Source organism: Loxodonta africana, chromosome 12 (assembly GCF_030014295.1).
Source record: "Loxodonta africana isolate mLoxAfr1 chromosome 12, mLoxAfr1.hap2, whole genome shotgun sequence".
NCBI lineage: Eukaryota > Metazoa > Chordata > Mammalia > Proboscidea > Elephantidae > Loxodonta > Loxodonta africana.
Window position 1 is genome coordinate 76,792,820 of NC_087353.1, and position 20,672 is coordinate 76,813,491.

The following is a 20,672-nucleotide window of genomic DNA, read 5'->3' on the forward strand; positions in this document are numbered from 1 at the left end:
CACCGAAGGCTGTAAACTTAGCAGCTAAGTTTTTCATTTTTAGCCATATGGTACTATTTGATTTTTTAAAACTGTGTACCTGTGTTACCTTGATACAATGTGTTTTCTTTTTCTTTCAAAACTCCCATGGGACCATATTTTATTATTATTAGGGTTCTGAGCACATCCTATACCATATTGTCACAGGAGAAAGATGTGGCAGTCTGCTTTCACAAAGATTTACAGCCTTGGAAACCCTATGGGGCAGTTCTACTCTGTCCTATGGGTTCGCTATGAGTCGGAACCGACTTGATGGCAGTGGGTTTTTGAGTTTTATCCCATATTGTAAATTGCTTATATACATGCCTTATAACTTCAAGTCTTTTATCTTTATAACAACCAGCACTTAACACATTGCTGTCACTGTAGGAGGCACTCAAATTGGTAAGAGACAAATCAGTCCAAGTTAATGTTCTTCCAACAGTATCTGCCCCCTTTTCTCCTCCAAAAATAAACTTGTGACAAGAAGCGGCCACACAGATCACTGGCCACATTCTTGCCAACATGCCCTTACAATTAGCTTGGTCACTGTTTCCAGCAGATGCTGAGACTTTTGCTAGTTAAACCAGCTTTCACTGGATTCATTTTGCTTTCTGTATTGTGGTTTGATTGAAAAATAAAGACAGGTTCTCTAAAAATAGGGATAGAATACATGAAATAATGTCAGTCAATCAATGAGGAAAATAAGTGTTCAATAAAACAACATCTGGCCATAGGTCTTGGACTAACAAACACAGACATAGTGCTTTACCATTTACAAATCTCTCACATTCTCCTGACCCTCACGGTAACCCTGTGAGCAGGCAGCACAGATATTCTTCTCATTTAACAGATGAGGAAAGTGACGCTTAGAGTGGTTCACTGCCACGCTTGCATTTCTACAGTCAGCAAATCAGTCTTTGGCCTAAAATTTCAGCACCCAACATTCCCACTCATACTTGCCCTACCTGCTTCAGTGCCCTTGAGTCAATTCTGACTCATAATAGTGAAGGTAAAATGAATTCAAGATTAGAAAAATACTTTGAGGAAAAAAACACTACATAATTATACTCAAAAACTCTAATTTCCCACAATATATATATGGCTTATTCCCCTTCTCATTCCCACTTTAGGCATAAACCCAGAATTTTCTATTGCCTCTATTCTGTGCTCACTAAGCAACTTAAAGTTATGTAAATTACAATCAGGGTAGCAAGTTGAAAAGTCACGTAGAAAGGGCAATGTGCAACTAGGACCCACTGAAGCACAGAGCAAAGCAAGGCAACATTATCAGATTATCAGGTAGGGCACGACTGCACAGAAGGGAACCGTTTAAACTGGAACATACAGCCATGTATGGCAAAGTGGTGCCAGAGAAGGGTTACTTGTTCTGCTTTATAAACAAGAGTAGAGAATTATCAGAACCTGTGCAAAAGTACCTTATGCCACACAGATCTTTCCAGCTGCCCAAAGGGAATATAAACAGCTTGTCATCTTCATTTTAAAGAATGACTGTATCTGTGCTCATACTCTGAACTAAACCAAGGAATAGTACATGTTTAATTTCTTTGGTTAAGATACAACGAGTACCATCATTCCTAATCAGGCTGGCAAACAGAACGTCTTTTAAGGTAATGAAAACTGTTTAGATGGCTGTATTCAGAGTTTTTTCAAGGTTTACTTTAGATTCACCCAAAGAAAGTTATATTGAGTTTTTATTGGTGATTCTAATTTTGTGTTTATGACAAAGTGTGATAAGTGAATTTAACATATTAAAAGTTTTATAACATCGGTTCAGAAAAGATTATATACTATACAAACTGTTGAAGTCATACAGAACCATTTTTCAGTGTCTTTTCAACTGAGAGGAATCCTCTTCAGCACGCTTAACCTCCTGAGATGGTTCATATCGAGGAAGCTTTGCTTCCAGTTTTTTGTTTTTTAATTTTCTTATACAATAGATTCATATCCCTCTTTTATTTCTGCCAATTCTAGGCTAAGCAGCTCTACTGCTGATTTTCTGCGGTTGCAGCTCCTAAGACATGCTTTAAAAAATCCAAAGCACTATTAGGTTTCTCTGGTTTTCTATATAAGGCTACTAACACCTTGGTAAGCGTGTCCAGCCCCTCCAACTTCTCCAAGTTCCTCCGGAACTGCTCATGCTTCCAGTGGGTGGCTTTGTAAAGGTGACAGTGGCAGCGGCACAGTTGGCACCAAGACTGTGGCTGGCAGACTCTCTTGATAAAATATTTTGGGAAAAAAATTGAACATGAATCACAACCAAGTTTTTCACAGCATTGTCTGCCTAGCTTCTCAGGCTGCTCAGTAACAGATAGGAAGCCAACTTTTGCATCATCCAGAAGGTACACAAAGTACCCTTATGGGGTCACTATGAGTCGGAATCGACTTGATGGAAGTGGGTTTTAGTGGGAGTACAGGTCTAGCTCATAGGAGGTGCTCAATAAATATCTGGTGAATGAATGCATTTTCTAAGTTGGAGAGGTGTGCTTGCATGTGTGTGTGTCCGTGTCTATGTAATGGAAATAATAATGTATGAATGTGAAGTGCTTAGCACTGGGCAGCCAAATCTCCCTGGTACCCTTTGCTTTTTTGCATCACCTGTCACATTTATTTGTTGACTTGTCTCTCCCTGTAAGGCCAAGGAGGACTTTGTCTTTCATTCAACTCTGTATTTTCTGTGCCTGAAATAGTCCATAGGTGACCATCAATATTTGAGTAAATAAAATAAATCAGATCAACCTACTGAGAATGTGGCCCCAAAATATTTGCTCTAACCAGTCCAAATTCCTGCTTATTTTAATAGGATCTGAGATTTTTTCCCTGATACTTCTAATTTTTTTTTATTGTGCTTTAGATGAAGGTTTACAGAGCAAATTAAGTTTTCCTTAAACAATTAATACACATATTGTTTTATGGCATTGATTGCCAACCCCATGATATGTCAACACTCTCCCCTTCTCGACCTTCGGTTCCCCATTATCAGCTTTCCTGTCCCCTCGTGGCTTCTCATGCTTTCACCTGGGCTGCTGTGTCCATTTAGCCTAGTTTTGTTTTATGGGCCTGTCTAAACTTTGGCTGAAGGGTAAACCCCAGGACTGACTTCAGTGTCCCTGATGCTGCTTTTTTTTTTTTATTTTTACTTTAGATGAAGGTTATAGACCTAGTTTCTCATTAAACCGTTAGTGCACAGAATTGTTTTATGACATTGGTTAACAACCCCACAACATGTCAACACTCTCCCTTCTTAATCTTGGGTTCCCTGTTGCCAGCTTTCCTGTCCCCTCCTGCCTTCTAGGCCTTGCCCCTGGGCTGGTGTGCCCCTTTAGTCTTTTTTGCTTTATGGCCCTGTCCAATCCTTGGCTAAAGGGTGAACTTCGGGGACCACACTCTCAGGGTTTTTCCAGTCTCTGTCAGGCCAGTATGTCTGGTCTTTTTTTGTGAGTTCTATGTTTTTCTCCAGCTCTGTCTAGGACCCTCCACTGTGACCCCTGTCAGGGCAATAAGTGGTGTCAGCTGGGCACCATCCAGCTGTACTTGACTCAGTCTGGTGGAGACTGGTGGTTGTGGTTCACGAGTCCTTTGAACTAATCTTTCCCTTATGTCTTTAGTTTTCTTCATTCTTCCTTGCTCCCAAAGGGGTGAGACCAGTGGAGTATCTTAGATGGCCACTCACAGGTTTTTAAGGCCCCAGATGCTACTCACCAAAGCACAATGTAGAACGTTTTCTTTATAAACTATGCTATGCCAATTGAGCTAGATGTTCCCTGAGACCATGGTCCCCACAGCCCTCAGCCCAGCAATTCGGTCCCTCAGGGAGTTTGGATGTGTCTATGGAGCTTCCATGACTTTGCCTTCTCCAAGTTGTGCTGGCTTCCCCAGTATTGTGTACTGTCTTACCTTTCACCAAAGTTACCACTTATCTGTTGTCTATTTAGTGTTTTTCCATCCCCACCTCTCCCCTCCCTTGTAACCATCAAAGTTGTTCCTTTTTATGTGTAAACCTTTTCATGAGTTTTTATAGTAGTGGTCTCATACAATATTTATCCTTTTGTGATCAACTTATTTCACTCAGCATGATGCCATCCAGATTCATCCGTGTTGTGAGATACTTCTCAGACTCATCATTGTTCTTTATCGTTGCATAGTACTTCATTGTGTATATGCACCATAGTTTGCTTATCCATTCATCTGTTGATGAACATCTAGTTTGTTTCCTTCTTTTTGCTATTGTGAATAAAGCTGCAATGAACATGGGTGTGCATGTGTCTATTCGTGTGACGACTCTTATTTCTCTAGGATATATTCCTAGGAGTGGGATTGCTGGATCATATGGTATTTCTATTTCTAGCTTTCTAAGGAAGCACTATATCGTCTTCTAAAATGGTTGTACCATTTTGCATTCCCACCGGCAGTGCATAAGAGTGCCAGTCTCCCCACAGCCTCTCCAATGTTTATTACTTTCTGTTTTATTATTATTATTATTATTTGTTCTAGGAATGCTGGGTTAGATGGTATCTCGTTGTGGTTTTGATTTGCATTTCTCTAATGGCTAGTGATCCCGACCATTTTCTCATGTGTCTGATAGCCACTTGAATGTCTTCTTTGGTGAAGTGTCTGTTCATTTCCTTTGCCCATTTTTTAAATTGGATTATTTGTCTTTTTGTTGTAGAGGTGTTGAATATTCCTATAGATTTTAGAGATTAGATCTTTGTTGGATTTGTAATAGCCAAAAACTTTTTCCCAGTCTGTAGGTTCTCTTTTTACTCTTTTGGTGAAGTCTTTTGATGAGCATAACTGTTTAACTTTTAGATGATCTCACTTATCTAGCTTATCTTCTGAAGCTTATATGTTGTTAGTTATAGTCTGTATCCTGCTAATGCGGTTTATTAGGACCTCTAGCACTGATCCTATTTTTTCTTCTATGATCTTCATACTTTCTGGTTTTATATTTAGGTCTTTGATCCATTTTGAATTAGTTTTTGTATATGGTGTGAGGTATGGGTCCTGTTTCATTTTTTTGCAGATGGACATCCAGCGTTGCCAGCACCATTTGTTAAAGACTATCTTTTCCCCATTTGATGGACTTTGGTGACCGTAGGTGTACGGATTTACATCTGGGTTCTCTATTCTGTTCCCTTGGTTAATGTATCTGTCATTGTGCCAGTACGAGGCTGTTTTGACTACCACAGGTGTATGGTAGGTTCTACGGTCAAGTAGTTTGAGTCCTCCTACTTTATTATTTTCTTCTTCAATAGTGCTTTACTTATCTGGGGCCTCTTCCCTTTCCATACAAAGTTAGTGATTAGTTTTTCCATTTCTGTAGAGAATGTTCTTGGTATTTGGATCAGGATTGCTTTGTATTTGTAGATTGCATTGGGTAGAATTGTCATTTTCACAATGTTGAGTCTACCTATCCATGAGGATAGTGTGTATTTTCATTTAGGTAGATTTTTTTTGGTTTCTTGCAGTAGCGTTTTTTAGTTTTCTTTGTATAGGTCTTTTACATCCCTGGTTAGATCTACTCCTAAGTATTTTATTTTTTTAGGGGCTATTACAAATGATATTGTTTTCCTGATTTCCTTTTCATTGTTCTCTTTATTGGTATATAGGAATCCAACTGATTTTTGTATGTTTATCTTGTATCATACTACTGTGCTGAATATTTCTATTAGTTCCACTAGTTTTCTCGAGCAGGCTTTTAGGTTTTCTACGTACAGTACCATATCATCCACAAATAGAGACAGTTTTACTTCTTCCTTACCAATTTGGATGCCCTTTATTTTTTTCTTGCCTTATTGCTCTAGATAGGGCTTCCATCCAGCACAACGTTAAATAGGAGTGGTAATAAAAGGCATCCTTTTCTTGTTCCTGTTCTCAAGGGGAATGTTTTCAGCCTCTTTCCATTAAGAAAGAATGAGGTTGGCTGTTGGTTTTGTATAGATGCTCTTTATTATGTTGAGGAATTTCCCTTCTATATCTATTTTATTGAGAGATTTTATCTGGACTTTGTCAGATGCTTTTTCTGCATCCACTGAGACGATCACGTGATTTTTTAATTTATGTGGTGGATTATGTTGATTTTCTAATGCTGAACCATCCTTGCAAACCTGGTATGAATGCTACTTAGTCATGGTGTATTTTTTTTTTTATATGATGCTGAATTCTATTGGCTAGAATTTTGTTGAGAATTTTTGTGTCTATATTCATGAGAGATATTGGTCTGTAATTTTTTTTTTATGGTGTCTTTGCCTGGTTTTGGTATCAGGGTTATACTGGCTTTGTAGAATGAATTCAGAAGTATCCTTTCATTTTCTATGTTCTGAACTAGTTTGAGTAGTACTGGTATAAACTCTTCTCTGAATGTTTGGTAGAATTCTCCAGTGAAGCCATCTGGGCCAAGGCTTTTTTGTTGTTTTGGGGAGTTTTTTGTCTTTTTTTTTTTTTTTTTTTTTTACCATTTCAGTCTCTTCCTTGTTATGGGTCTGCTCAGATTTAGTTTGTTTGGGTAGGTATTGTGTTTCTAGAAATTTGTCCATTTTCTTTAGGGTTTCAAATTTGTTGGAGTATAGTTTTTCATAATACCCTGTTATGATCCTTTTTAGTTCAGTTGCATCTGTTATAACATCCCCCATTTCATTTCTTATTTGGGTTATTTGCATCCTCTCCTGTTTTTCTTTTGCTAGTTTGGCCAGTGGTTCATCAATTTTGTTGATCCTTTCAAAGAACCAACTTTTGGTTTTGTTGATTTTATTGTTTTTCTATTCTCTATTACATTTATTTCTGCTCTGATCTTTATTGTTTCCTTCTTTTTGGTGGCTTTGGCCTTCTTTTGCTGTTCTCTTTCTATTGTTCAAGTTGTATAGCTAATGCTTTGACTTTGTTCCTTTCTTCTTTTTTGATGTGTACGTCTATTGCTATAAATTGACCTCTGAGGACTGCCTTTCCTTTGTCCCAAAGGTTTTGGTATGATGTGTTTTCGTTCTTGTTTGATTCTAGGAATTTTTTATTCCATCTTTGATTTTTTCTATTACCCAGTGGTTTTTAAGCAGGGTGTTATTCGGTTTCCATGTAATTGATTTTTTTTTTCCTTGCTCTTCCTGTTGTTAATTTCTGCTTTGATGGCATGACCAGAGAAGATACATCGTATTATCTCAATGTCTGGATTTTTTTTGTGGGTTGCTTTGTGGCCTAAGATGTGGTCTATTCTTCAGAATGTTCCATGTGCACTGGATAAGAATGTGTACTTCGCAGCTGTTGGGTGGAGTGTTCTATATGTGATTATGAGTTCAAGTTGGCTGATTGTGTCCTTTAGATCTTCTGTATGTTTGTTGAATTTATTTCTAGATATTCTGTCTTTTACCAAGAGTAGAGTATTGAAGTTGCCTACTATTATTGTGGAACTGTCAGTTTCTCTTTTCAGTGCTGTTAGAGTTTGTTTTATGTATTTGGAGACCTGTCATTGAGTGCACAGATGTTTATTATGATTATGTCTTCATGATGGATCATCCCTTTATTCATTATATAGTGCCCTTTTTTGTCTTTTATGGTGGATTTTGTTTTAAAGTCTATTTTATCTGAGATTAGTATTGTCACTCCTGCTCTTTCTTGGTAGCTATTTGCTTGATATATTTTTTTTCCATCCTTTGATTTTTAATAAATTTATGTCTTTGTTTCTAAGGTGTGTCTCTTGTAGATAGCATATTGATGGATTCTGTTTGTTTGTTTTCTCTCCATTCTGTCATTCTCTGTTTATGGGTACATTTAGGTGATTTACATTTTGTCTTAGTTATCTAGTGCTGCTATAACAGAAATACACAAGTGAATGGATTTAACAAAGAAAAGTTTATTTTTCCACAGTAAAGTAGGTAAAGTAGGGTAAAAATCCAAATTCAGAGTGTCAGCTCCAGGGGAATGCTTCCTCTCTCTCTGTTGGCCTTCTCGTCAATCTTCCCCTGGACTAGGAGATTCTCCATGCAGGGGCCCTGAGTCCAGAGGATGCACTCTGCTCCCAGCATTGCTTTCTTGGTGGTATGAGGTCCCCCATCTCTCTGCTTGCTTCTTTGTTTTATATCTCAAGAGATTGCCTCAAGACACAATCCAATGTTACAGGTTGAGTCCTGTCTCACTAACTGCTGCCAATCCTCCCTCATTAACATCATAGAGGCAGGATTTACAACATATAGAAAAAGCACACAATACCAGGAATCATGGCCCAGCCCAACTGATACACACATTTTTGAGGGGACATAATTCAATCCATGACACGTTCAGTGTAATTATTGATAGGTGTGAGTTTATTACTGTCATTTTGTAGTGCTTTTTTTTTTTTTTTAATGGTACTGACGTTTTCTTCGTTTCTCTTACTCTCCTGTGCTGAATTCCTTTTGTTTGTGGATTTTTTCATTTCTTTTGTTTTTACTGAGACTTTATGCTTTTCTTCTTTATTTTGATGAGTAGGTTCATTAACTTCCTTCGTGGTTACCTTGAAATTTACCCTTATCTTCCTAGGTTTGAACTAGTCTTTCATTACTTGGTATCACCTTGCCTTCCTCTCCATTAGAAAGTTCTATACCTACACCATTTATTCCCTCTTTTTTTTTCTGACATTTTTGTCACTTATGTATCAACCTCTCTGGTTCCCTATTGCAAATCTTTTAGTTTTGAATAGTCCTTGAGAGTTCATTTCCTAGGTTGGTATCTGGCTGGTGTGATCTCATATCCTAGATTCAGGCTGTGGTCTGATGTTGTTTGCTCTCAAACAGAAGGACTCCCTTTAATAATTCTTGTAAGCTTGGTTTGGTTTTTACATATTCCTTTAATTTCTGTTTATCTGGAAATGTCCGAATTTCACCATCATATTTGAAAGAGAGTGTTGCAGGATACTCTTGGTTGGCAACTTTTTCTTTCAAGGTTTTATATATGTCATCCCATTGCTTTCTTGACTGTATGGTTTCTGCCAAGTAATTAGAGCTTGGTCTTATTGCTTCCCCTCTGTATGTGACTTTTCATTTTTCTCAAACTGCTCTCAGGATTTTTTCTTTGTCTTTGATTTTAGCAAGTGTAATTATGATATGCCTTGGTGATTTTCTGTTGGGGTCTATCCTAGAACGAGTTCATCGAGCTTCTTGGATGGTCAGTTTTCATCAGTCATATTAGAGAAGTTTTCTGTCAGCAATTCTTCAATGATCCTTTCCAGGTTTTCTGTTTTCTACCCCTGTTCTCAAACTCCAATCACTTGCAATTTTTTCTTTCAACTGTATCCCACATCGTTCTCAGGATTTCTTCATTTTTCTTCATTCTTTTCTCTGATTTTTCCTCAAAGTGGTATCCAAATATTTGCCTTCAATTTCCCTGATCCTGTCTTCCATTGTTTCAAACCTGCTCCTCAGACCTTCCATGACACGGTCCATTTCTGAAATCTTGTCGTTTATCTTTTGGATTTCTAATTGTTGCTTTTGTATGATTTCTAGCTGTGAATTTATTTTGACATTTTGTTCCTGTACTATTTTCCTGAATTCTTCCATTGTTTTGTCTGTCTTTTCCATAATTTTGTCTGCCTTTTCCAAGAATTTATCTATTTTTTCTTCATTTTTGTCTTTTTGCTTCAACTCTTGGATAGCTCTGAATGTTAGAGATTTGAATTCCCTATCAAGTAGTTCCAGTGCCTTTTCTTGTACTGAAAAGTCATCTGGTGTTTTATTTTGGATGCCTACTAGAACCATTCTGTCCTTTATATATATATATGTTTTGATATTGTCTGCTATCTTTGGGACATTCAGTAGTTACTTCCTTCATTTATAGATTGTAGGTTTGTTTGTTTCACCCTAGTTTTTGTTTTATTTGGTTATGTCTGAGCAGGCAGGTTAGGCATTCTTTGTTTTTTGCTCATCTGTGGGCACGATACTTTTCACCTCCTTGCTCAATGGGCAGGGTCAGTCGCCCAGCTATGGTGCAGCAGGGAAGGTACAGCTAAAGGAGGGGGGGACTGGGATGGGTTATTTGTGGCACGTACTGATGCCGACAGGGCGGGCCAGGGTTCAGTACAGGGCAGGGTCCAGTAGGCCATGCCTATGCTGCTCAGGGGTGTGATGTTTAGTGCAAGGTGCAGATAGGCAGGCGGGAGGATGAAGGTTGTGATGTGTGGAGCTAAGTCGGGTATGGGAAAGAAGAGAAAGAGGAGATAAACAGGAGGCAAAAAAAAAAAAAAGTGCAGAGGGAGCCTGCTGTTGGTGTGGAGAGACAAGAAACTGAGAAATGAAGAAAAAACAAAAAGAAAATAAATACATAAATAAAAGAAAAAAGAAATGCCCCCCAGGGATCTCACCAATGACCAGGGAAGTGGCTCCCAAACTGTGCAGAACAGCCAGGTAGAAGGGGCAGAGATGGCACACAGTGCCAGGCATTCAGGAGACAGGAGAAGAAGGTAAGTAGAGAGAGGTGAGAAACCAAGAAATGAAGAAAAACAAAAAGGAAAAAAGAAAACAAACAAACAAAAAAAGCCCCAGTGATCCCACCAGCATGGTGGTGCAGACCAGGGAAGCAGTTCCCCAGCTGAGCAGTGCTTCACAGCTTGTCAAGAAGAAGCAAAGATGGCACACAGAGCCAGGTGTTCAAGAGAAAGGAGGGGGCAGAAGCAAGAGCCAAGGAAGAAACCAAGCTGGAAAAAAGCAACAAAGAAATGGCACTGAAGGAGCTGGCTGGTGTGGGCAGGGGAAATCCAAGCAGCAAGGAGCCGGGGCCTCCTGCCTGAGTGACCAGGGCCACTGGTAAGCAGTGGAGGCCAAGCAGGGGGAAGGGTGGAGGTGGGAAAGCATATATTGCTGAGTACCGGATGGTCTGTCTCTTGCTGGGGGCTCCTTGAAACTGCTTTCCTATACTCCCTGTCCGCAGATATACAACAAATGTCCAAGATGGCAAATCTGTGCTGCCTTAGCTGATAAGGGACCTCCACTCTATATCTCTACTCGATCTCTGTTCTCTGTCAGTTTCCTATTCCATCCAGTGCTTGGTTGAGTCCTTTATCTCTTCATTTGACACTTATGGTTCCAGGATAGACGTTTATCTTACTGTAAACTAAGTAAATTAGTTTTTTGGGTCTTTGCTGTGGAGGGATGGCGTGGTGATTCTGTCTATAGCATCATGTTGGCTCTGCCTCTTTCCTGATACTTCTTAATAACTATTTTTAAATACTTTCTGTTGTTACATCCAAGTAATGAGAGAATCAGGACATAGTTTCAAAATTTCATCTAAATCATAAAATAATGTAAACAAGTCAAATGATCACCCATGGGGAATTGGTTTAAGAAATTATGGTGTAGCTCTTCACTGGCATTCCATGCAGCTGTCAAAACAAACAAAAAGACAGAATAAGGAAGATCTTTGTGTACTGATATGGAAAGATCTCTAAAACACAGTGCTAATTTTTTTTAGCACAGAATAGTATGTATTCTAGTACCTGAGAAATAAGAATCTATAGTCATATTTACTTGAATACCCATAAAGAAATCCTGAAGAGATACATAAAGATAGTAATAGTGATTACACAGAGGTTGGGGTGGGGTAGGCAAGGCAGCTGGAAGATTAGGAATGGGAGACAGATTTTTATATTTTTGAACCATTTAAAGACATTATCCAAAAATAAATTTTAAAAATTAAGAGAGAAAAGCTAGGTCTAAAAACTGAGTGTTGACTGCTTAGCCTCAGTTTCCTTTAGTTGCTAATTCTGTAAGAAGGGTAATATCTGTGACTTAGAAGTTAAGTTCAGAGGCTCATGAAGGATCTCCCTCAGGAAAAGGGAAAGCAAGACTTCTAGGAGAGAAAGTTGCAAAAGTGCCTTACTTCGTCCTAACAGGTGTGCTGATGGTTGCACCTGCTCATTCCCAGCAAACAGACACAGGTGGTTCTCACTCTACCAAAACAGAATGACCTTTGGAGACTTGGGGACATAACCCACTGGGAAACCAGCTCTCACTGTGATTTTACTTCTGTTCTAAGAGCAGCCTCTTCTCCTAGAGCCTAAGAGAACTCTCAAGAGATTCCTGTTCATGCTTTCCTTCACACAGCAGCTTAGGCAAGAGAAAGAGAGATGGCTAACACTTTACTAACCTGAACCTTTAGAAAAATTCTATCTTGAGAGCCTTAGCCCTCAATTTTCTTGTATCTTAATGTTTCATATCAATCCAGTTCTGAGCTATTATTAATATAGACCAGTGCTGTCCAGTAGAATTTTCTGCAATGGTATAAATGTTCTTATGTCTGCAAAGCCGAGATATTTATTATCTGATTCTTTATAGAAAAAGCTTGCCAATCCCCATTCTAGTGGATAGTAATATCCTAGGCACCACTAGAAGCACTTTGCGTGCCTTATTTCATTTAAACTTCGGTGCAGCTCTCTGTTGAAAGTTCTATTGTTTTCCCCATTGGTAAAGTGTGAAACTGAGGTTGTGAGCAGTTAATGGTTCAAATGGCAAACCTGAGACCCTATCCTATCCTATGACTGGGGCCAATGTGTTTTAGCAACCACGCTATAGACAAGGGCTTCTCAGACTTCAATGTGCACACCAGTCACCAGGGGATCTTCTTTAAATGTTAAAACCTGCTCATTCAAAGGGGCCCTGGTGACGCAGTGGTTAAGAGTTTGGCTGCTAACCAAAAGGTCAGCAGTTGGAATCCTCCAGCCGCTCCTTGGAAACCCTATGGGGCAGTTCTACTTTGTCCTGTAGGGTCGCTATGAGTTGGAATTGACTCGATGACAAGGGGTTTGGATTTCTGGTTTACTCATTCAATAGTATGGGGTGGGGCCAGAGAAAGTACATTTCCAGAAGTCTTCCAGGTGATGCTAATGCTACTGGTTTACAGTCCACAGCCTCTAGACCAGAGATCCTCAACCTTAGAATCCTCTGAGGAACTTTTAAAAAATATGAGGCCCAGTACCCACCCCCAGATATTCAGATTTCATTGTTCCAGGACCCAAGCACCAGCAGTTTTTTAAAAAAGTTTTCCTCGTCATTCAAATATATAGCCGGTGTTGGAAAACTCTGCTGTAGAGAACATTCAACTGGGAATTCAAAGACTTGAGTTCTAGTTCTAGCTTTGACATGACACATTGAAGCAAGTTGCGTCCCTTCTCTAGAGCTCAGTTTTCTTCTCAGGGAAAAATGTGGAGGCTAAAACCAGATGATGTCCAAGGGCTTAAGTGCAGTGATTTACGAGGTCCTCACACAAATAGGTGAGAAGATCAGAAGTGCCCAGTTCTCTCGATGCGTTGGGTGTATCAACATGATGCCCAAATGCCTGGTCCATTTAGGTCAAAACTTAAGGCTGACGTCTGTCATTAATTATTATTTTGGCAATTTATCAATACAGTAATACTTCCACATAGCCATGCTGCCTTACACACCACACAGCTAGAGTTGCAGTTAAAAGTAAACCAGTTTATTACTCTCACAATTTAATGGTTGTGAGAGTAACACATGTTTCTTGTAGGTAATCTGGAAAATTACCAGAAGTATAAAGAGAACCCCGCATGCTCATAATTCCTAGAACTTCATTTTCAACAGTCTCATTTATGAGACCTCAGCCAAGTAATTAACATAGTAATCAAATGATTTCCCACAGAAGTGAGGACTGCTGGGTTGCCCAGAGGGTCCTCCCCGACAAAAGTCCTAAAGGCTAAAGCCCTATTATTACATCTCTAGTAAATACAGCCTAAGCCAATTGCTCCAGCCAATTGCCTGATCTCGAAGGCAGTATGGGCTTCTATTGGGAGCATGGGAACTGCAGCCTATAAATCCAAAATCTTTGATGGCATTTTCATGCCTAAATAGATACTGGGCTACTCTCAGTTTCTTCCTCTATGGGTTAGACTTCCACTATGCAAGTTTCCTTAACATTTGTGAGCTATTTTTGAAACCTGTAGGTGAAAGACATTAGATAAAAAGACTTAGCCCTTTGCTTTCAATGAGAGTAACTGCCTGTATGACCCAAATCCTTACTTTAGGAATGCACATGTTGTGTTGTTAGTTGCCCTCAGCTGGCTCCAACTCATGGCGACACCACGTACAACAGAAGGAAACATTGCCGAGTCCAGTAAGTCTACTGTTTGGCCACTGTGCATTTTGAGTAGCTTTTCTAACCTAGAGGTTAGACACTTTATCAGACAATATTCTGTTGCGATCCATAGTGTTTTCATTGGCTAATTTTCAGAAGCAGATTGCCAGGCCTTTCTTCTAGTATGTTCTAGTCTGGAAAAGCTCCCCTAGAATCTGTCCCCCGTGGCTGACTCTGCTGGTGTTTGAGATACCATTGACATAACTTCGAGCATCAGAGCAACACTCAAGCCACCACAGTACAACAAACTGACAAACAGGTAGGGGCAGGAGTATGTAGCAGTCAGAAAAATGGAACTAGATAGTTCTGAGTTCAAACCCAGATTCTGCCTCTTACTAATTATGAAATCTTCAACCTCACTAAGACTCATTTTCTTTGTCTGTAAACAGGAATGATAATGGCACCAACTTCAGGGTTACTCTGAGGATTTAATGAGAAATTACACATAAAACACTGAGCACAGTATTTGGAACGTAGTGACTGCTCAGAAAATGGTACTATTATGATGATTGTCATGTTCGTTATAGTAACATATATTAAAACCCATTGCTGTTGAGTCGATTTTGACTCATAGCGACACTGTAGAACACAGTAGAACTGCCCCATAGGGTTTCCAAGGAGTGGTTGGTGGATTCGAACTGCCGACCTCTTGGTTAGCAGCCAAACCCTTAACTACTGCACCACCAGGGTTCCAACATATATTATATGTAATAATTATTATTATCAAGATGAATAATAATAAAACTTAGCTGCTTTCATGTCTGGCTACTTCTAGTACAGAAACAAACGCATGTCCTTTTTCCTTGTCTTTTCAGATGAATTGGTCACTGTGGAAATCTTGAGTGCCAAAACATCCAGCAAGACTGATGCTGCCTCTTGCCACCATGGCGATATTACTTCGGACCAAGCGTTTTCAGTACCTAGCAATCCCTGGTTCTGTGAGAGCATTATATAAAGATTACAGAACAATGGCCCCTCAGAATTTCTCCGATTATGAATCCATGAAACAGGACTTCAAACTGGAGATCCCAGAATATTTCAACTTTGCTAAAGATGTCCTGGATCAATGGACCAAGATAGAAAAGGTATGGAGCAAGGGTTAGTTGGGTGGCATCAGTAGTTCTCACCTGGGAGTAATTTTGCCCCCAGGGATGTTTGACAATATCTGGAGACATTTTTGTTGTCAAGATTGGGGAACAGAGATGCTACTCTTATCTAGTCAGTAGAGGCCAGGAATGCTGCTGAACATCCTACAATGCCCCTCACAACAAAGAATTAAGAAATCAAACCAAACCAGTTGCTGTGGAATAGGTTCTGACTCATGACAACCTCATGTGTGTCAGAACAGAACTGTGCTCCATAGAGTTTTCAATAGCTGATTTTTGAGAAGTAGATTGCCCGGCCTTTCTTCTGAGGTGCCTCTGGATAGACTAGAACCTCTAACCTTTCAGTTAGGAGCTCAGCTTGTTAACTGTTTGCACCACCCAGGGACTCCAGCAAAGAATTATTCCGTCCAAAATGTCAATAATTCCATGGTTGAGAAACCCTAGGTTACATAAATGTACGATTCTAGGTTGATTTAAGAAAAAAAAAAAAAGGAGAGTGAAAAGTGATTCTAAGAGCCAGAGATGGTAGGAAATGAGGCCTAGATACTGTATTGAGAGAAATATAAACGGATGCAAGAATTCTAACTTTTTGAAAAGAAAAACATTCAGACTAAATGAGAAATGACATGGACCAGAAGAGATAACATAGCTGTCCCAACATCTAGAAATAAGGGCCCCAGGGTATTTCCAAATATTTCAAGTATGTTCTAACCGGATGACCTGTGAATTTTCTTCAAAGAAAATATTCCATTAAGTCAGTTGGCATAGAATTTAACCACACCACAACCTTAAAATCCATGAGTGGTTTCTCTTTCCTTAGGCTGGAAAGAAGCCTTCCAATCCAGCCTTCTGGTGGGTACACCAAAATGGAGAAGAGCTGAAATGGAGTTTTGAGGAACTCGGCTCTTTGTCCAAGAAATTTGCCAATATACTAACAGAAGCCTGTGCGCTGCAAAGGGGAGATCGAGTAATTGTAATTCTGCCCAGCATCCCAGAGTGGTGGCTTGCGAATGTGGCCTGTCTCCGAACAGGTTAGTAATGTTTACACTCTGATTATATTTAAACTAAGCTGGATAGGAGATTTTCCAAAACATCTAAGGAGTATCAGGAGCCATTTATTTGGGTATATTATCTGAAGAAAAACTGTGCACAATATAGGATTAACCTCAGGAACTTTAGAAATGTGCTGGAAACGTCATATATTTTGACCTAAATTGTTGTTGTTGTTAGTTGCCTTTGAGTCAGGTCGGGTCTGAAGGAGTCGCTGGGTGGCATAAATGGTTAAGTGCTCAACTACTAGTAGAAAGGTTGGCGGTTCAAACCCACTCAGAGGTGCCTCGGAAAACAGGCCAGGTGATCTGCTTCTGACAGGTCACATCCTTGAAAGCTCTATGGAACAGTTCCACTCTGCACACATGGGGCTGCCATGACCTAAATTAGGAGTTGGGTTTTTTCTTAAAGGTTTGTTAAATAAATGAAAATCAACAATTGAATACTCTCATAGCTATTGGTCTTCCCCTCCTGTAGGACTCACAGGTATCTGAAATTGAAAGCATCCACAACTCAGTTTATTATCTGCCTACCCACTTCAGATCTTGCTTCATGCCTTTATTCTCCCTCATGGTTAATTACCATCTGTCTGGTGCTTTAAGCCAGCTATCTGTGACTCCTCTCTCCTAATCAGCCCCTATGTCTTATAAATTTGATCTCTTAAGTGTCTCCAGAAGTGACCCCGGTGGCACAGTGGTTAGGCGCTGGGCTGCTAACCTAACATTAGCACCCACCAGCCGCTCCACAGGAGAAAGATGTGGCAGTCTGCTTCAGTAGACATTACAGCCTCGGAAACTCTATAGGGCAGTTCTATCTGTTCTATAGAGTTGCTATGAGCTGGAATCAGCTAGGCAGCAGGGAGGTTGTTGGTTTTAAGTGTCTCCAGAGTTCCTCTTCTTCTCCAATATCATTGCCATTACTTTACTTCACATCTTGACCATCACCTGACTGGATTTCCCCCAAGGTCTCCCTAATTCTGGTCTTGTAGTGTCCATACCCCAACCCTACCCAATCTGCCATCTGTAGCCAGTGTTTTTTCTAGAATACACGTTTTATCCTGTTATTTTGCTGTTTGACATTATGTAATAACTCCCCTTTGGCTACCAGATAAAAGTAAACTTCTTTAGGTGTGTCATGGAAGGCCCTAGCTATCCTCCCTTCATTGTGCTTATTTCCCCCACTCTCTGGCCATATCACATGGTTTCCTTTAAAGTCTGAGATCCTTGGGAGCCCTAATACATGGCATAAACTGTATAAAAAAAAAATCACAAAACATTAATAACAATGCACAAACATCAGAATACAAACTAGATAACTGGGAGCTCCTAAAAGTCAAACACCTATGCTCATCCAAAGACTTCACCAAAAGAGTAAAAAGATTACCTACATATCGGGAAAAAGTTTTTAGCTATGACATTTCCGATCAGCGCCTGATCTCTAAAATCTACATGATACTGAAAAACTCAACTACAAAAAGACAAATAACCCAATTAAAAAATGGGCAAAAGATATGAACAGACATTCCACTAAAGAAGACATTCAGGTAGCTAACAGATACATGAGGAACTGCTCACGATCATCAGCCATTAGAGAAATGCACATCAAAACTACAATGAGATACCATCTCACTCCAACAAGGCTGGCATTAATCCAAAGAACACAAAATAATAAATGTTGGAGAGGTTGTGGAGAGACCGGAACACTTATAAACTGCTGGTGGGAATGTAAAAAGGTATAACCACTTTGGAAATCAATTTGGCGCTTCCTTAAAAAGCTAGAAATAGAACTACCATACAATCCAGCAATCCCACTCCTTGAAATATATCCTAGAGAAATAAAAGCCTTTACATGAACAGATATATGCACACCCATGTTCATTGTAGCACTTTTTACAATAGCAAAAAGATGGAAGCAACCAAGGTGCCCATCAACGGATGAATGGATAAATAAATTATGGTATATACACACAAAGGAATACTACACATCGATAAAGAACAGTGATGAATCTGTGAAACATTTCATAACATGAAGCAATCTGGAAGGCATTATGCTGAGTGAAATTAGTCAGTTGCAAAAGGACAAATATTGTATAAGACCACTATTACAAGAACTCGAGAAACAGTTGAAACAGAGAAGAAAATATTCTTTGATGGTTACGACATGGGGGAGGGAGGGAGGAAGGGAGAGTCGTATTCACTAACTAGATAGTAGATAAGAACTACTTTAGGTGAAGGGAACGACAACACACAGTACAGGAAAAGTCACCACAACTGGACTAAACCAAAAGCAAAGAAGTCTGCTGAATAAACTGAACACTTTGAAGTCCAGTGTAGCAGGGGTGGGGGTTTGGGGACCATGGCTTCAGAGGACATCCAAGTCAACTGGCATAATAAAACCTATTAAGAAAACATTCTGCATCCCACTTTGGAGAGTGGTGTCTGGGGTCTTAAATGCTGACAAGCGGCCATCTAAGATGCATCAACTGGTCTCAACCCACTTGGAGCAAAGGAGAATGAACACCAAAGACACAAGGTAATTATGAACCCAAGAGACAGAAAGGGCCACATAAATCAGAGGCTACATTAGCCTGAGACCAGAAGAACTAGACGGTGCCCAGCTACAACTGATAACTGCCCTGACAAGGAACACAACAGAGAATCTCTGATGGAGCAGGTGAGCAGTGGTATGCAGACCTCAAATTCTTATAAAAAGACCATACTTAATGGTCTCACTGAGACTAGAAAGAAGGACTCCAGAGGTCATGGTCCCCAGATCTTCTGTTAGCCCAAGACTGGAACCATTCCCAAAGCCAACTCTTCAGACAGGGATTAGACTGGACTGTAAGATAGAAAATGATACTGGTGAGGAGCGAGCTTCTTGGTTCAAGGAGACACATGAGACTATGTGGGCAGCTCCTGTATGGAGGGGAAATGAGAAGGCAGAGGGGGACAGAAGCTGGCTGAATGGACACGGAAATAGAGGGTGGAGAGAAGGCGTGTGCTGTCTCATTAGGGGGAGAGCAACTAGGAGTACACAGAAAAAAAAATTTTTTGTATGAGACTGACTTGATTTGTAAACTTTCACTTAAAACCCAATAAATAAATAAATAAAATAAAGTTTGAGATCTTTCCCATCTCCTGGCTTTTGTCCACAATATTTCCTATGCTTAGAAGGCCTTTTTCTTATACCTAACCATCTGGACAACTCTTACTAGACTTTCAAGTCTCAGCTCTAATGTCACCTTCTCAGGCAACTCCTCCCTGCACCTCCTCCCCAGATGTCCCAATCAAGGCACTCTCTTTTTGGATTCCTGAAAGCAACATGTATATACCTCTATTTGAACATTTAGTATGTTGACGGGGTACTATTTGCCTATGTATCTGTCATCCCCCGCATAAGACTAAGTAAGCTACTCAAAGGCAAAGTCTGTGACGTATTCATCTCTGCACCCCCAATGACTGACACATAGTAAATGCTCAGTAAAATATTTGTGAAATGAATGAATATTTCTAGTGTCATAATAAATCATTATGTATCTATTATTAATTTATTATAATCATTATTTCCAATTAAGGAAAGCAAATATACTCTAATTTCATATGTACATATTATATACTGCAGTAGCAGAGCCCATGCGGTTTTTTGACAGGATTTTGACATGAATGCTCCATAATTAAGCTCACTGTCTTAGTAAAAATGAACCAATTCCTGTCAAGTAGATTTCAACTCAGAGCGACCATGTGTCAAAGCAGAACTATGCTTCATAGGGTTGTTTTTTTTTTTTAAACAGTAATACACATTAATAATCTCTCAGTTTCTTTTCTTTTAGTATTTCAACACTGTCTTTTTTTATTTTACTGTGCTTTAGGTGAAAGTTTATAGAGCAAATTTGTTTCTAATTCAAAAATTTATACACAAATTGTTTTGTGACACTGGTTGCAATCCCCACAATATGTCAGCACTCTCCCTCTTTCCCTTTACTTCCCTGGGTTCCCCATGTCCATTCTTTCAGTTTTTCCATCCCTTCCTGCCTTCTTGTCTTTGCTTTTGGACAGGTGTTGCCCATTTGGTCTCGTATACTTGATTGAACTAAGAAGCACGTTCCTCATGTGTGTTACTGATTGTTTTATAGGCCTGTCTAATCTTTGTCTGAAAGGTTGACTTTGGAAGTGGCTTCAGTTCTGAGTTAGCAGGGTGTCCAGGGGCAACAGTCTCAGGGGTTCCTCCAGTCTCTGTCAGACCAGTAAGTCTGGTCTTTTTTATGAGTTGGAATTTTTTCTACATTTTTCTCCTGCTCTGTCCGGGACCCTCTATTGTGATCCCCGTCAGAGCCATCGGTGGTGGTAGCCCGGCACCATCTAGTTCTTC

General features: G+C 39.7%; 1 protein-coding gene across 1 annotated transcript in view; it reads left to right on the forward strand.

Annotated features, from left to right (window-relative positions):
* The first annotated feature begins 14,970 nt into the window (after window positions 1-14,970).
* Window positions 14,971-20,672, forward strand: part of ACSM3 (acyl-CoA synthetase medium chain family member 3) — a 36,689-nt gene continuing 30,987 nt past the window's right edge. Inside the window, exons 1-2 of the mRNA XM_003418886.4 lie at window positions 14,971-15,233; window positions 16,075-16,285. Coding sequence (XP_003418934.2) covers window positions 15,015-15,233; window positions 16,075-16,285 — 430 coding nt within the window. The 5' untranslated portion in view covers window positions 14,971-15,014. The remainder of the gene's footprint in view (window positions 15,234-16,074; window positions 16,286-20,672) is intronic.